We start from the raw sequence: 17,637 nt of genomic DNA on the forward strand, positions 1-17,637 counted from the left end.
AGAGGACACTCTAGTTTCCCTCGGAATACAAGATGTCACAGGAGGGAAGATCGGGCTTTAAAAAAAAAGAAAAAAAGAGGAACTGACATTTAACTGGAGAAGAACAAGATGACACTGACACCCCCATCTTTGGTCACAGGTTCTAGAATGCACACTCATGCTTCCAGCTTCTCCTTACCTCCACAGCTGTCTTGTATGTCTGCAGTTTCACTGACAAAGGCTCCCATATACCCAGCTCCTTCATGTCTGCCAAGGTTCCAGTCTCCCCATTTACCCCCCAGGTCTGACTGCCTTCCTGGGTGTGTTTTGCCTGTAAGGAATTGAGAGCAATTAATGTCAGGATGCCAGAAGGGCTGACTTTCACTGATGGCTCAGCCCAATAATCTTCCCCCACTCCTCCGCCCCCCCCACTCTGTCTCCAAAACACAAGCAATACCAGACACTGCCTATATGGTGATTTAAAGACTGCATCTGATAATCTTCTGCTCACACCCAGCTTTCTTTATAAACAAAGCTGGGATCTTAAGATTTTCAGATCCGCACTGTAGCCCTCATTTACCCCACTGTCACTGATATTCCATGAACAGTGCCTAGCACAAAGGATCATTTTAGACCCCCATCAAATAGCAGCAAGAAGAGTGACTGAAAGGCCAGGAGCTAATTCAGTGTTTATTAACTATACAATAGGGATGGACGTTAGACTGGTCAAAGAAGGCCTGGAGAACTGCTGGTCAGTTGAGTACCTGCTATCTAACTCACTAAATACAGTCAGTTATTATTAAAAAACTATCAGAAAATAAGCATAGTTTAGTTAATAATAGGCATGATAGCTTAATCAAACTGGTTAATGGTTAAGCAATTTATAATTTTTAATCGATCAGTGTTAGGCAAGTGAACAATTCACTGAACTGCTCTCTTCAGTCGCCACCCTGCCTGGACTACCTGCCAGCCCCACCCTGAACGGACATTGGAACAGCAGCCACAGTGGAGCAGCATGAACATGGTCCTTACCCGTAGCGAGGTGAGTACGCGGATGGTGCTAGCGCCACAGTTCTGAATAAGTGTCCTGGGGATGACTTCTAGGGCTTGCGCAGCAGCACGGTAGGGCCACTGTTCCACCCCAGTCATGACCTTTGATTTCTCTGTCAAGTAATGAGCGACAGCCATCTCGGAAGCACCGCCTCCAGGAACCAGCTGGGCATCGATCATGACGTTGCGGCAGACTTGCATGGCATCATGGAGGTTGCGCTCCACCTCCTGTGAGAAGGGAGGATTGTGCAAAGGGTTCGTGCCTTGAGTAAACAAGGTTCAACAAGCTACAGAAATGCTCAAAGAATTGCTAGTGTGCTGCAAAATGTGAACTAGTGAAATCAAGTCTACCTACCTACAGAGGAAAACTACCTACCCTGTCTCTGCATGAATCACAGTTCTGTCCTCACTAGCTTCCACCCAAGCTCTGGCAATTCTGCCAGGCCCTCTGCACTGGATGCAAACTGCAGTAGGAGTGCTTGAGTGCTCAGAGATGCCACCCACACCAGAAGAAGCTGCTCTGTCTCTGCAAGGGTCACTGCCCTAGTATTGAACCTACCTTACGTATCATTAGACCACTAGTTTATCTAGTTAGCTGAGGATGGTCTATTCAGGCTGCCCAGGGTTTCAGAGTAAGACACTCCCCTAATTGCTACTTGAGATCATTTAACTGGATGTCCCAGGGACTGAACTTGGGACCTTTCAGCATACAAAGTACATGCTCTACCACGAAGCTATGCCCCCTCTCCAACTGTATCCTTCCAATCAGGAAGTGGGCTTTACTGAAGGCAGGTAGTTTTTATTCCTTAACACTCTAAGGGAGACATTTGTGTGTTAAGGAAAAAGTGTGCCTTCAGCTTTTTTCAGAATTAAAGTATGTCATGAGTTATATCAGCAGCATAAAAAGTACCTTTAGGTATGGAACACCATCCTGTGGGAGGCTAGGACACTGAGCTAGTTTTTAATTATGTAATTCAGTATAAACCATCTCAGAATTGGGGAACCTTTTACAGCTAGAACTCTCAAACTCCCATGTTCTCAGGCAAGACTCATCGTTCTCATTTCCCCAGGAAAGGTTACTCACTGCTAGAATCTCTTTGCTGGCACCCCGAAGCATAATGGTGCAGGCCTTGGGCTCCTTGCAGTCAGTGATGAAGGTGAAGTACTCATCCCCAATCTTCTTCACTTCAAAAAGTGCTGCCCCAGTCCCAACATCCTCTTCACGCAATTCTTCTGGACGGCTGACAATACGAGCCCCGCAGGCCCTATCACATAACAGCAAGAGAGACACCCACCCATGCTGAGGGTCTGTTTGAATCTGGAAGCAACAGCATTACAATTCTGCATACACCCACTCTTCTCCCTCGGTGGACAGGCTTCTGTCACTAGGGGATGGCATGACTAACAGCGAATTCGAAAGATGTTCTGGGTCTCTGAACTTGCGCTGCCTCGTTAGGATGCCCATTTCCTTGCTCTGTCTAGTTTCAGAAAAGCTTACAGTAAGCCAGGTAATCAGCTTATATTTGCAGCAATTATAATGGAGCCTTTGAAATCCATCAACCAGCTTCTCCTCGTAACGGCTGGCCCCAGGAGGAAAGGGAAGCTTTAAGAAATTTCCCATGGGGTTCTATTATGCTTCCCAACCTCTCCGTCCTTGTTTAAAATGCCAGACAGCAGGTCAGTCTAGAAATTTCATTCAGACAGCTGGTAGATACAGGGGAGCAAAATGGGAAATCTGGTGTCCCTCACCCTTCTTCTGTGGCTGTGTTGTACCAGCTCCTATCTTACCAATTCAGTGCAAACTGATGAAGTGAAGGAGAAGCAAAAGAACTCAAGAGCGACACCACCACGCACTTCCAAATTAGCTTAAGGGGTTCTCAGCCTAACTTGAAACAAGTTGGTCTCACCTTGCAATCCGATTGTTATCTCCTTTCCTCACTCGGCGGATAGCACTAATGTTGGCTCTCATCAGAAAGTGCTGGGCCAAGTCTGAAGCAAAGAGAAAAGTCCACTAAGCACCACACAAACACCTATAGCAAAAGCTTTTGAAGCTAGAGGGTCCCCCCCCCCCCCAAAAAAAAATAGGATGCAGGCTGCTTACCTGAGATTCCCTTCTCCGTGATGATGAGATCTGGCTTGACTCTGATCAGGTGCTCAGACATCTGCTGAATGAACTCCTCCTCCATCTGCAAGATGCGGGTGAAGTCCTCCTCGCGGGTGATTTCAATGTCAGTCTGCATCAGAAAAGAACACCAATGCTTCTGTCTGAGTCCAGCATTTTGGTTAAGGAACAAATCATGGCATTGTGGAATGTAAGCACGTTTATCTCTGAACAATGGAGCCCAGTTTCCATGGGGGCACTACTAGCTTCAGGATTAGCTTTCTTACATGCAAGGAGACAGCATTAAAGTAAAAGCTCTGTGTGTGCTACAGTTCCATTAAAGCACAGAAAGCAAACAAGATGCAGTAGAGAGCGATAAATTCCACTTTCATTTTTTTTAAAAAGGCAAGTTTCTGGTCTTATAGTTGCAGTGTCTTTTCAACAGAAGCTTCTTCCAGTCCGCTTTGTGACAAGCCTGAATATTTTTTGCCTCTGTGCAGACAAGTTGATACTCCTACTAACTTAAAAGAACTGTCAGTTAAAAGCAAGTATTCCAGCCACACAGTACACAGTCCTGTTGCCTTGAACTGGAGTTGGGAGAGAGCGTGTGTGTGTGTTTCCTCCCACTGAGAAAAACCAAGAACAGAAGTTTTGCCTACCTCTACCAATGCTCCCTCTAAGCTCTGGAGTCCTGTGAGCAAAAATTCTACTTTCTGAGCTACTGGCATTAAAGCTGTGAGCAGGTGATTTGGCTACTGCATAAATTAGTTTGCTCTGGAGCCATCCTTCCTGAGCGAAGGCAAAAATACGTGAGCTGGAGGCTAAAAAACTGAGCTAGCTCACAGTAACTCAGCTTAGAGGAAACACTGACCTCTACCTCTGAAGCAAATGGGAGGTTGCTTAACTGGTTAAACAAAGTAGTATTAACCTATGCCTGGACAGCATTCCCCAGTTAAAGTGCAGAGCAAGCTTCTAGTCCACATGGTTGTCAAGACATACTTGAAACTGTGGACCATTCCTGTTGAATTTCAATCTTGCCAGCCAACATACCTGACTCTCTCCTTTCTTGTACTCCAAAGAGCAGTCCAACAAGACAATGCGAGGGTTCTTGATGGTGCGACGCATTCGAGGGTGAGTGATATCTTTATTGAGCATAACCCCACGCAGGACACACGAATCTTCAATAAAGCCGCCAGGAATCTGGGGCGTGAAAAACCAGTCATCCAGATTGTGTAGCAAGGCAAACCAGTATCAAACACTTGCAAAGGAATTTCCTTCCATGTCCCAGTCACATGACCACCATAAGTTCAAGCAAAATACACTATTAAGCCTCAAACAGCTCAGTGACCGTGGATGTTCATGTCATACGGCAAGGGAGCTAAGCCCTCCATGGGCCAGGAAGTAGTTCTGAACCTCACCCTTCTAAGGGATGGGCAGGGAGGAAAAACACCCCAGGGAAGGAACAGCAACTACTGGGCCTAGACACAGATTTAGCCAAGAATCTGTCACCCAACCTTTCAGCTTTTACTAGTCCCCCTCTTATAAAACATTTAAAGAAGCTGAAAAATGGTAATTAAATACCCCTCTCCTCTGAACTATGTTCTGGTGGGGGCAAAGTGCTGGATCTGGCCATAGCTGGAAAAAGAAGTGGCTTGCCACTTACAAATTTGTTAGCAGAAGTAACAGAGGGAAAGAAAGGATGCTGCAGCCCCTTGCCTTAAAAAAAAATGATCTTTGAGACTGACTCAGATGTAGAAGAAGAGATTGGATTTATACCCCACCCTTCACTACCCAAAGGAGTCTCAGAGCGGCTTACAAACTCCTTTCCCTTCCCCTCCCCACAACAGACACCTTACCCTGTGAGGTAGGTGGGGTTGAGAGAGCTCTGACAGAAACTGCTCTTTTTCAAGAACAGCTGTGCCAGAACTGTGGCTTGCCCAAGGTCATCCAGCAGGTGCAAGTGGAGGAGTGGGGAATCAAACTCGGTTCTCCCAGATTAAAGTCTGCACACTTAACCACTACACCAAACTGGCTCTCTCAGTTGAGCTGAGCAGGATCAATTCCTTTGTTACATACTGGAGAAACCAGAAATAAGGAAATGTCATCTATTCCCAAATCTCTTCTGCCGAGATCAACAGTAAGCACCACCTAGTAGGAGCACAAGAACACACACACACACAAAGTTCATCTGCACCTTTTCTACTTTGGCGTATTTCTTGATGTCAATTTCTTTCCTGCCGTTCTCCTCAAATTCCACAGTCCTGACGGCATCCAAGGCAATGCCGCAGGCCAGGTCTGACCAGTGACTGAGCACCTTGGTGTTGATGGCGCTGTTGATGATTTTGAGCATGGCTTCACGGTTGCTGACATCAACTGGAATACTGTAGAAACAGTGCACGAGGCACACAAACCAGACGACAAAAGACCCAACATTAACTGCTACTCAGTTTCCTAACTGGCTGAGAAGGAGGTGACTTTGGGGCCTATTTATATAGCAAATGTAGATATTTGAAACTGAATTAGCAGTCATGGTTCCCTGCAGTGCTTTCATTTAAAAAGTGCCAGTACGTTTTTATTTACACACACAGTTGCACAGATTTCCACTAATTCCCGCTCTCTTGTACACATCCCCCACTAGGCTGTTCCAGAGGTTCCGCTCTCTCTTTCTCTGCCTGAGTGGAGCAAGGGGGTTCACGAGGATCAGGACTTTGAACAGCACTAAAAAAAGGTGCCAGTGCTCAGTACCAGCACAAAAAAACCACCTCTAGTTCCTCCAAAGGAACTCTGGGAACTGTTGTTTGAAATCATTAAGAATTCTTTGCCAGAAATCCCTAAAGCTGCTTCAAACAGCTAAAATCCCCATGTTTCCTTGGCTGGCAGGCATACCAATCTGACTAGTTTGAAACTGGTTTCAATTTGTAGTGTCATCTAAGTCACATCATTGGCCCATCAAGATTCATACTATTCACTCCAAATCCAGTTCTCTAAAGCCTCGGGCAAGGAAATCTTTTCCACACCTGTTACTCAAGCTCCTTTAACTGGGAGGTATGGGAAACTGAGCCTTGGCTCTATAGTCCCTCCCAAACATATGAAACTTCCTTATACTGCCATACTGTTGGTTCATTTATGCCAGTGCTTTACTCTAGATTGGAAGCAACTCTCCAAGGACTCAAGCCAAGGTCTTTCCTAGCCCTGCCACCCACTGATCCTTATCTGGAAATGGCAGTCCGTGAACCCAGTGCCTTCTACATGCACAGTATGCTCTTTACCCTTTCCTTAAATGCAGATTTAAATCCAGATCTAATAGACAAGTGTTTTGGTACTAATTCAGTTGTTATACCTTTGGCAGTGCTTGCCCCCTGCTCTGTGCCCGCCACAGGCTTTGCTTCCCTTACTGATTCCTCCCAGAGGTGCCCAGGGATGCACCCAGCACGTTATGGTATACACACACACTGCGCTCTGTTCTCCCCACTCCCATTTCCAACCATCCAGCTCACCTGATTTTTTTCAGTGCGCTAATCATGTCATCCAGTGCCTTACGGTATGCCCCAATGATTACTGTCGGGTGCATCTGCTGCTCCAGGAAATGCTCCGCAACTGCCAGCATCTCTCCAGCTAAACAGCGAGCAGAAACCAGTGAAACAGAGCTGTTACTTCTGCCATTTGTTAAGCTTGCATTGCGAAGAAGCACCACAACGAAGAGGACGATTCTCACTGATATAAATGCTTCTGAACTGCATGCATTCCAAACTAGAATGTGCTTTGAGCCCAATCCTTTAGCCCTTTCCCAACTGCCTTTCACCTAGGCTGGTGCAAAAAGGGCAGCACTTCTGGTCACAGAAGAGGAAGAAGAGTCTCAGACAGCAACGTTCTTCGGGGTCCAAGGCACAAAGAGCTGCACGAGATCAACAGGCCACTTCCTTTCCTACTCTGCAGGGCTTCTGATGGGGCAGACTTTGGTCGCCAAGGACAGCCTCAGATCAAGGAGAGAAGACCAAGGCTCCCTCTAAGCTGTGGAGTCTTGTGAGCAAAAATTCTACTTTGTGAGCGACTGGCATTACAAGTTGTGAGCAAGCGATTTGGCTCCTGCATAAATTAGTTTGCTCTGGAGCCCTCCTTCCTGAGCTAAGACAAAAATATGTGAGCCGGAGGCTAAAAAACTCAGCTTAGAGGGAACACTGGAGAAGACTCCCGAACTGGTTCACCAATATGCAAATGTCTCTGCTCCCAAATGAACCAGCATATCCCCCTGCCTCTGGCTTCCAACTCCCACTTGCCAAGAACATCAGAGGAAAGGGAGTCAGTAGCGAAGTACCCCTCCACTATGCCTCAGTCAAGTTCCATTCATTAAAAAATGCTCATTCATTTTATGATGTTTGAATTATTTTACTTTTATGTTGAAAAGTGGCATACAAATAAAACAAGCTTGATCAACTAGAACAGTTTTCCCCACAAGCCCTGTTGAAATGAAAGGGAGCTACACAAGAGCACTACCACGTTTTTGGGATTCTCCCATTCATTTCAACAGGGTGTGCAGCAGAAGAATGTCCAAAAAGTATACCTCCTGTGAGACAAATCTTCCAATTTCACACCTTGTTAGCCTTCATGACACCAAAAACACATCACTCCAAGCAACCTCATGTCTACTCTACAGCAGGGATACCTCTGGTTTTAAAGAAACACCAGTCATGTGGCCATCAACTGTATTCATGTGCAAGAGAGAAAGTATCACACACCCAGAGCGCTTACCGAGTATAATGACAGAAGTGGTCCCATCACCCACTTCTTCATCCTGAGTGCGGCTGATTTCAATCATGGTCTTGGCAGCTGGATGCTGGACCTGAATCTGTTAGAAGGGAGAAAGCATGTGCCATGAATTCTGGAGCACCTCTGCTCCCCCAAGCTCTACTGGAATCTCTTCAAATACACTAAAGGGTTGAATGGGGCCAATGTAGAGGCTGGAGGAGGTAGAACAGCTGACGCTAACGGACATGGACCCAAGCAGCACTTGGATGTATTCGTATGTTAGCTGTATTTCCATGGAGGAAAAATAGAAGATAACTAACAAACAAAGCATGGTAATATACTTCCCAAAGGGGATATTTCCTCATGTTCACTGCATAAGGACAACGGCAGTGGTCAGAACACCAGGGAAAGAGACAGAAGTTTTATATTCAGATGCATCTTTCTCAATTGTTAGTGCAAAGAGATGAGTCAGGAGTCACACTCCATCGGAAGCCCTTTTGTAATATTCTGATCTATTTTAAGCCAGCAGAGATCAATTGGTCAAAACAGAGCAACTTGTTTCAAAATTCCAAGGTGTACCTTTACCAATAATTTTATGAAAGCTGAAAGGGCATTTACTACTGAAACATTTTCTGCCTCAGCAGGAGGTCTTTGCTCTCAAAATATATTCTTAAATGTTTGTGCTATGAACATTCTATTATTAACTAACAACTAATGTATGATTTACGTGTGCATCTTTCACTTTGACCATCCAGCGAAGACAAGAGAAAACCAATTCTGGGCACAATTCACTGTCAAACCTAGGGGGAGAATGAGGTGGTGCCACCAGTAGAATTAACAGGATGCCCAAAGTGGAAGCATACTAATAATGAGAAAGTGAGAGAAGGATCAATGTGATTACTAGGTTTAAGGAAGAGAGGCTCAGAGCAATACTAACAGTAGGAACCTTGATGGGATTGGGTTGTGGTGTTTTTTTTTGAGGAGGTCTATTTGGAATACCAGTAAGAAGGGCAGTACATGTCAACCACAGGATTATAGTGCCAGGAAACTTCAAGCAACCTAGCCATTCAATGCAAGCCTATATCTGGGGCCTCCTAATTTGCTTCTCCAAGTCTCAAACACTATCTAGTGGGGATCACTGTTCAATTTTCAAATCTTACCCCATATTTGGGGCATACTAAGACACCAAAAACCTGGTGTCAGAACCTAGATGACTTACTTCTCTAAGGATAGCATTGCCATCGTTGGTCATGACGATCCCACCCATGGGGTCCAACAGCATCTGTGTCAAAGATTTAAGAACATTTCTGTTAGCTTTCAAGAAATGGGTCAGTCAAAACACAAGCACAACAATATTCACGTTATATGTTTTATTGCAAGTTTTAAAAATCCAGTGAAAGAAAAATGCATTTCTCACTTTCATCATAGCTCTTGGTCCCAAGCATGTTCTGATAATATCAGCTATGGTCTGAAAAGAAAAAAACCACAATTTTAGAAGAAAAACTAAGACACCCACAATGTGAAAGCTGGACCTTGGATTTCAAACACGTAACACAGCATCTTTGAATTTTGTATGAAGTATTCATGAACATTCTAACTGTTCAGAAGGAAGCTACCACCAACAGATGGCATCAAGACCACGAGTGCCACACACTGCATCAGAATACAAAGTCAAAAATTCTGTTCTATTATACCTGGATCCCATTCGTTCCTAAAGTTGCAAAGAGAAAAGCCAATTGTCTTTAAAAACACAGAGCAAGCAGATAATTAACAGTACAATCCTAAACAGCTATTTCTTAGCCCCCTGAGGTCAGCGGGCTTAGAAAGGGAGACCCCTGTTTATAACCACACTGGGAACAATTTCACTGAAGCAAGGTTCCATGTGACTGAGTTTGCAGAAGATTCAGTGAGCAGTTGGAAAAAAGTGGTCTTGCTGAGCAACATAGGTTGAACAACAACAACAGGAGCACTGCAAGGTGGACACACACTGATGGGACCTCCCCCTTCAGCAGGCCCTGGCAGAGACAGATTCCGTGCCCATCTCTGAGCCTGTGGTGTCCGACAGAAACATCTGACCAAGTCTGAAGTATTCACCTGAGGGTTTTAGGTGTTTTTAACACTGTTCTGGCCTTCCCATAGTCCTTGTCATTGACCATCTCTGACAGGAAAGGTTTGTGGCTTGCTTTGCATATAGGCTGCCAGTTCACTGCATTTCAGCAGACTCGTATGCCCATGAAACCAACAACAAAACAACACAAAGGTCTATAGCACAGGCAGCCAATCTTTTCTTTAATGAAAAATATCCAAAGCTACCCCCCACCCAACACTGCATGTTTCCAAGTTTTGTTCTGTCTCAGAAATAGTGCAGGGACTAGGAAAAGCACCAGAAATGAAGCTATCAGCTAAGCAGCACTGGGGGGGGGGGGGGATCCTTTGAAAAAACTGGGTTTTTTTTTTTTAAAAAAAAAAGCTAGTATTTTTCTTTTCTGTTTTTCTGAGTCATCTAAGAGATGCAGAAGCTACTCTGCAGCAGTCAGTGAGCTATTGGTAGGAGACCTACTAGAGGTCTCTTGTCTACAGAATGACTAGTCTCTAACCAGAAGAAGAAATCGCTGTGTGTAAAAGACAAAGCAAGTTAAGAAGGCTAACAGTGAAGTGCACAGCAGATTTTCTCCAAGCCTAAAGGTAATTTGAGGCCAGAGAGTTTGTAAAGGTTCTGCAGCATTCACCTGGAAACTTTCTTCCTACAGTTTGGTACCTGTAGACAAATATTGCTCTCACAGGGTGTTGGGACTCCACTGCTTCCATTCTTGGCTCCATCAATAAAAATGGCAGGAAAATGGTGGTATTAATTAATTTAACAAAAGAGGTAATGGGCTGAACATGACATATTGATTTCAACCAGCCAGCTTGCCCGATTTGGTTGCAGGTCTGTAACCTACTCCTGCAGTATTCAATGGGGTGGGTCCCACAGATCTGTTCCACTAATGGTGGCACTTTCCTCCAGTGCGGAGACTCTAACAGGGGAAGGCTCCTTGCATCCAGAGAAGTGCCCTGATAGCAAAATAAATCTCAAAATAAATATTTCGAGATCCAGCCCACTGATTACAATCCAAGGTTTCATTTAGCAGCCATTGATATTGGAGTGCTCTTCTTCTGCTATATTCAGGATTAGTAATTTCACTTCTGTTATCTGTTATGTACAGATTGCTGGTAAGAATGAGAACAGATCATATATCCTTCTTTCAAGAGCAACAGTATTGCCTAGTTCCTCAGTTTCACCTTTGTGTGAATATGGCACAGAGAAAAGCAATCAAGGTATTTAGCTGGTGGAAACAGGCATGTTGGGGTTATGGCCATAGGGACTGAGGGGCGGACCCTCACAATACAGCATGAGCTGCCCTGGAGGTATAACCCTATAATGTCCTCCCAAGTCCCTGCCCCTTCAGAAGCATTACAACATTTCCATGCCATGCACAGTTTGCTGAATGCCACCTGCCATTTAGAGAGGTTCACCTTCCTCTATGGCACTACTGACACCTGTTAAGTTCAGGCATACAAAGACAGGAACACAAAGACAGAACAGCAAAATCTGGGATTACACACAATTGGTTGCATCTAGGCACATTGCTTCTTGAGACACACTCACACAATGCAGCACATAAGCAAATCAACAACTGAAACAGACGAGCACCCTGTCACTATGATGCCTACTCTGCAGTGCCAGTGTCATCCTGCATTTACTGATCCTGAGCTGATGTGCCTGTGGATAGAACCGAGCCTAAAAGTCAGTGCACCAGCATGCAACTACTTAGAAGTTGGTAGTTATATGTGAGAACTGCAGAGGAAAGCTTCCTGCTGGATAGTGCCCAGATACACATAGTGCTTCAGTTACAGCTCTGTTCAAGAGGAAGGAGCATCTGGCTGGACTTTGTGCTTTCAGTCTTTTGATAAAAGGAAGTACTTCTTCACCCAAAGAGTGATTAACACATGGAATTCACTGCCACAGGAGGTGGTGGCGGCTACAAGTATGGACAGCTTCAAGAGGGAATTAGATAAGCATATGGAGCAGAAGCCCATCAGTGGCTATTAGCCACAAGGTATGGATAGGAACTCTCAGGCTGGGGCACGTGATGCACTGTATTCTTGGTGCTTGGGGGCAACAGTGGGAGGGCTTCTAGTGTCCTGGCCCCACTGCTGGACCTCCTGATGGCACCTGGTATTTTTGGCCACTGTGTGACAGTGTTGGACTGGATGGGCCATTGGCCTGATCCAACATTGGCTTCTCTTATGTTCTTATGAGCTCTAAGCCTTCACAATTTCACTAATGATGGATTCTATGCTCTGAGGTCCTAAACTGATTTGGATAAACCCTGCAGCTTGTGTACAAATGCAGCCTTCCAACTCAGCCACAGATTTTTTTTTTTAAGATATCAGCAGGATGGGAAGATAGAATTGAGCAGAACATAACTTTACTGCAGAACAGCTGCAAGTACCTTGCTAGTCATTGCGTAAACAAATACCTCAACAACAGGAATCAATTCTTAGCAACTATTTCAAAAGAGTTTGGGAGAGTATATGCAGAGTTAATCCATTTTATCCTCACAGCCACTCTATGGAGTAGGATTAGACTGAGAGAGCAAGTTACCAGCCCAAATCCAAGGTGAATACTCCATCTACCACACCACGTCACTTTCAGCGTACCCAACAGTAAAGTGGGTTTCTCATGTCAAAGATTAAAAAACAAAATCAGCAACTTGATCCCTCAAATAGCAAAGCTGATAGCTACATGCCTATCAGTAAGACAGCAAACCTGGGCTACCTGCAGACACAGTAGGAGTTTCCACATCGCTGCAGAGTGACAGATATACAGAAAAATATTACTGAGTAAATTGAGGAGAGAGATCTCTCCCGCCTCCCCAACAGCCTGATGAGATAGAAGCAAGGCCAATGCTCTTAGAATATTGAGTCACTTAAAGAAGCTCTCAGGAATAAACTGACCAGCGCAATCAATAAGAGTTCATACACAGATTTTAGTCCAGTAGTACCACCTTAGAGTCCAACAAGAGTTTCTAAGGTGCTAAATAAATGTTAAAGTTTCCCCTGCTCAAAAGCCAGTTGAGACCAACTCTAGGGGGCAGTGCTCATCTCCGTTTCCAAGCCGAACAACCAGTGCTGTCCGAAGACGTTTCCGTGGTCATGTGGCCGGCATGACTAAATGCTGAGGTGCACGGAACGCTGTTACCTTTCCACCAAAGTGGTACCTATTTACCTACTTGCAATTTCTTGTTTTCGAACTACTAGGTTGGCAGAAGCTGGGGCGAGCTCACTCTGTCACACGGCACTAGGATCTTGAACTGCTGAGCTACCAACCTTCCAGTCTGCAGCTCAGCGTCCTCACCTTTCTAAGGTGCTACTGGACTCAAATCTAACTGTTCTACTGCAGACCAACATGGCTATTCTCTGAAAGAGTTCATACAGTAAACAGCAAATATGGGTTGGCAGAAGATTTTGCAAATTCTACGCAGCTCTCATAGTTGAAACTGAATTCTCCCTCCTCCTGTTTTCTCCTCTATCCATCCCTTATAGCTGCCAACCCCCCATTGTATTCAGACGCAACAGGCTGAACACTACAGACTCCTTCAGGACCATCTTCTCCCTTACCATCCAGACTGCCAGGAAAGATCTGGCCCTCATGCCCGACTCTCTGTGAGTGGCAATTAGAGACAGGGCATTTTCTGCAGTGGCATCGCACTTCTGGAATGCGCTCCACCCCTTCAAGCTTGCTGGTGCCTACTTTACTTTCTTTCAGGCACCAGGCCAGAACACATCTTTTTACCCAGGCTTTTAATCACAGGTTTTACTTATATTCAAGGTATAAGCTTCGTGTGCCTTTACCAGCTTTTAAAATGGTCTGTTTTATGGATAGCTTTTACGCTGTTTATGTCTAATGACTTCTTTTGGTATTGTTATACTGTGTTAATTTAAGCCACCTTGAGCAGTACTTTGCCACCATTAGCAAAAGAGATCTACAGAATCCAACCCACTGCTTATAAAGTAGTCTGGCTACAGATCAGTTTTTAATACTGCAACTTGGCAGACTAATAACTAATAGACAAACTACATTTCTCTCCTTGCTGCGTTTCCAATGTTTCACGTCAAGAAAGCATACCTTAGCAGCATTAATGTTTCCAGCCTGGACTTTTCTCCCGGTCTCACGCTTTGTGTTCTGACCTAAAACAAATAAAGAATGGGGAAAAGCAGAGATTACTACATCCACATGATCTAAATTCCTCCTCAAAATCTTTTCACCTTACCCCAATTTGCATCCCTCCACTTGCAACAAAGCATGAGTATATATAACTGCATTTGCTCACATCCATTCTTTGTTACCCTGGCTGCAGCAATGCCTCCTTGCCCATGGTCAGCCTTCAGAAGCTAGATCATAAATTCTTTGAGACAAGGACCTTTCTTTGAGACAAGGACCTTTCTCTTTTGCTTATTCATGTACGCTGATGGTACAAAACCAGAAATTACTACTAGAACAACAACATTTGTGACAAGTTTTCATTTTCTAAAAAAAGACAATCCACCAATCCCAGCCACGCAGCTCCAAAGACTTAAGGGCACTTCCAGCTCTGGGAGAGAAGCAGTGATTTCTGTCAATTTTCCCTCCCACTGCAGATCCCCATTTTCCCCCTATATTGTTCCTAAGGGTATGCTGACCCTATATGAACAAAACTGAAGGGAGGGGGAGCTCACTAGGCTGCAGCAAAAGGAAAAAGCAGAGAAAATTCCATGTGATGCATTCCAAAAGTGGATCTTGTTGGATACAAGCCACCATCTTCCACAACCCTTTACAAGAAACAAAGCAAGTAACTTCCCCTTCAACACACTGATCTGCCACCCCATTATATGGCCAAAAATCCAAGCTACCTTAAATAGCAACAGAGTTACTCATGATGCTCCCATTTTTTAATGTTGCTGCACTTGCACAGGGGGTGGACCACACTATTTGTTCAATAATGCAGTAAGTTCTTTCTGACAAGCTGGTGTGACAGGCAAATTAATCTGCACATTCTATAATATTTCGTTCTGTCACATTTTTTACCGTGCCCCTTTCCCCAAGCTCAGAATGGCATACAGGGTTCTCTTTTCATTTTATCCTCATAATAATCCAATGAAACAGATTAGAGCAAGAAAGGGTTACTGGCCAAAGGTCACCTGGGAGCTTATGGCTAATGCTGGGTAGACCCAGAGTACATAGGATACCTTCACAATCCACATACCCAGTGTGAAAAAAATAACCTAAACACATTTTTTTTAAAAAAAACTCCTTTCACTGCAGAACACTTGCTTTCCCTAAATCAGAATTCTATTTATTTATTCGATTTTTTTAGTTGCTGCTCACCTGAAGGGACTCGTGGTGACTTACAACATTAAAACCAATAAGGTAAAAACAGCATAAAATCAAATATAAAATGTTAACATTAAAATATGTGACGATCATACCACTATTAAAACAGCCCAAACATGTGGTTATCCTCCAAAGGCCAACCTAAACAACTCAGCCTAGCATGCCCTGCAGACACTAAACAAGTCCGGTAGGGCACAAGTGTCATCCAAGAGTGCATTCTATAGGGTGAGGGCCACAACTGAGAAGGCCCTTCCCCTGGTGAGAGCTAACTGAGCCATGCTGGGGTCAGACACCTGCAAGAGGCCCCTAGATGATGACCAAAGGGAGTGTTGGGGGGTTGTAACAGCAGAGGTGGTCCCATAAATATGAGGGTCCCAAACCATTGATCTTATTGAATAAAAGACTATTGGTTAATAGGCTTTAAAGAGCAATCCTTCTCCAGCAAACAGCTAGGAAAGCAAACAGACTATGTTAAGAAAACCATCACCGATGGTCTACTAGTTTTCTTTTCTTCTCTTCTCCTTTCCAGAAACCCATCTATATCATGGGAATGACCAAGGGAAACCTAACTGCTACTGCCTGTCAATTGAGAGGTGCCCAATTATCTCACAAAGTCTATACCTGCAATAGAAACTCTGTGGCAAGCCAAAAAGTTGATCTGATGCTCTGTTCTCTCCTCTCTTAAACACACTTCAACTAATGCCACTTTGTCTAATTCAGATCTTTGCTGCTGCCCCTCTAGCATCTTGGCAACTCGTAACTGGCTGCCCACATGTGTTGTGTTCCCTGCCAGGGATCCACAACCATATTAGGCGATTTCCTGTGCTCAATAAATCTACTGCTGCATCAAATCTCATTTCGATTCCTTTTTTATGAATGGAAGGAAGGAGGACCCAAAGTGGCACAGCAACAGTGGCGTAATGCAATACTCAAGGAGAGTACTGGAGGCCAACCAAATCAAAACAGGAATGCTCTCCACACACTGCAGCAACAACCAGAGGCGATGGAAAAGTCTTTGGGGCAGGACTCAAAGCAGAAACCCTTTCATTTCTGTAGTGTTCTGTGCACTTTTTAAATAAAATAAAGTGAAAGAAAATCGGAAGCACTCTATAGTCATATGATAACTTTGGAAGAAGTGACTAGACTAGATTTTAACACGGAAAAAAATATTGTTTTTGGTACAGTGAGGATCCCAAATAGACATGATACAAGAAAGTGACCGGGGGGGGGGGGGAGGAAGAATAAAGCACTCACAGGCAAAAATTCATTGGGGGTGCAGACACAAAAGGGAGGATGAGATTATGGAGAGAATGGCAGCGGATCACAATGTGAAACTGGGCCCACGTAAAAGGGGCTTGAACGAAATGTGAAGGGGTGGGGGCGCACCTAAAAAGCAACGGGCACAGCACAGACAAAGGAGACGGGGAACTCACAAGCATGGAAGTGGGTGCGAGGACAGGTGCTGGCAAGAAAAAGAATGAGGCGATGACACCATACCCTGGAAGTTCTCAATACACGCTTGGGGGGAAATAACTGAGGCAGATAACGACAGCGAATTGGGGGGGAGATTGGGGGGGGGGGGATCCGGGCGGCCTCTCCATACACATTTGGGGGTGGGTGTCAAAGACGTAAGGGATAACCTGGGATACCGAGTACGGTGCGGGGGCTATCAAGGGAATGCCTAAGAATCAGCTTGGGTGGAGAAACAGATGGGGTGCAGGGAATTATGAGGCAAATCCTCCTGGGGGAGAGGTGGAAATGAAGCAAAAGGTTATCGCGGATATTTACGGGGGGAATCAGAAGGGACTGAGAGTGAAGCGCGGCGTAAGGAGGTAGAACACGGAGGGGGGGTCTTTTAGGGCGGTGAAAGAGAAGGGCCAGTTGGGGGCCCCCAAAACGAGAGGGAAGGTCTTTCGCTCCCTCCCATCCCTCCCCCCCGACTCACTGAGCACGAGGACGGGGCGTGGGCCCATCATCTTCGCGGCGAGGAGAGCGAAGAAACCGGCGCAGAACCTTCTGGAGGAGGAGGAGGAGGAGGAGACTAGGGGACGGAGTGTGGAAAAACCGCCGCTTCACCGCGCTCGGACAACCTAACACTCTCTCAGGGGCACCTCGCCAATCAGCTCAGGCACTGCGAATGCCTTGACCAATGGAGAAATCGCCTCCGTCACGGGAGCCCCGCCCCCTCCTCTTCAAGCAAGATTAGTTGACAGGGTAACGGGCTAGACTTCCCCGCCCCGTTTGTTCACTCCAGCGCGTGCAAAGCCGCTGTAGAGGGTTAAAGGAACGCGCTTGCGTGGCCACGCCTCGAAACGCATGCGTACAGCAAAACCAAACGAGGCGT

General features: G+C 45.3%; 1 protein-coding gene across 1 annotated transcript in view; it reads right to left on the reverse strand.

Moving 5' to 3' along the window:
- The window catches only part of CCT3 (chaperonin containing TCP1 subunit 3), an 18,703-nt gene extending 1,325 nt beyond the window's left edge, over positions 1 to 17,378 (reverse strand). Inside the window, exons 1-13 of the mRNA XM_015410806.1 lie at positions 17,239 to 17,378; positions 14,049 to 14,110; positions 9,294 to 9,344; positions 9,096 to 9,158; positions 7,880 to 7,976; positions 6,628 to 6,745; positions 5,325 to 5,511; positions 4,181 to 4,330; positions 3,131 to 3,263; positions 2,937 to 3,018; positions 2,114 to 2,294; positions 1,012 to 1,257; positions 179 to 310 (exon numbers count right to left, since the gene is read on the reverse strand). Coding sequence (XP_015266292.1) covers positions 179 to 310; positions 1,012 to 1,257; positions 2,114 to 2,294; positions 2,937 to 3,018; positions 3,131 to 3,263; positions 4,181 to 4,330; positions 5,325 to 5,511; positions 6,628 to 6,745; positions 7,880 to 7,976; positions 9,096 to 9,158; positions 9,294 to 9,344; positions 14,049 to 14,110; positions 17,239 to 17,269 — 1,533 coding nt within the window. The 5' untranslated portion in view covers positions 17,270 to 17,378. The remainder of the gene's footprint in view (positions 1 to 178; positions 311 to 1,011; positions 1,258 to 2,113; positions 2,295 to 2,936; positions 3,019 to 3,130; positions 3,264 to 4,180; positions 4,331 to 5,324; positions 5,512 to 6,627; positions 6,746 to 7,879; positions 7,977 to 9,095; positions 9,159 to 9,293; positions 9,345 to 14,048; positions 14,111 to 17,238) is intronic.
- Positions 17,379 to 17,637: the final 259 nt, after the last annotated feature.

This window comes from Gekko japonicus, unplaced genomic scaffold, assembly GCF_001447785.1.
Source record: "Gekko japonicus isolate JY-2015 unplaced genomic scaffold, Gekko_japonicus_V1.1 scaffold42, whole genome shotgun sequence".
In the NCBI taxonomy this organism is placed as follows: domain Eukaryota; kingdom Metazoa; phylum Chordata; class Lepidosauria; order Squamata; family Gekkonidae; genus Gekko; species Gekko japonicus.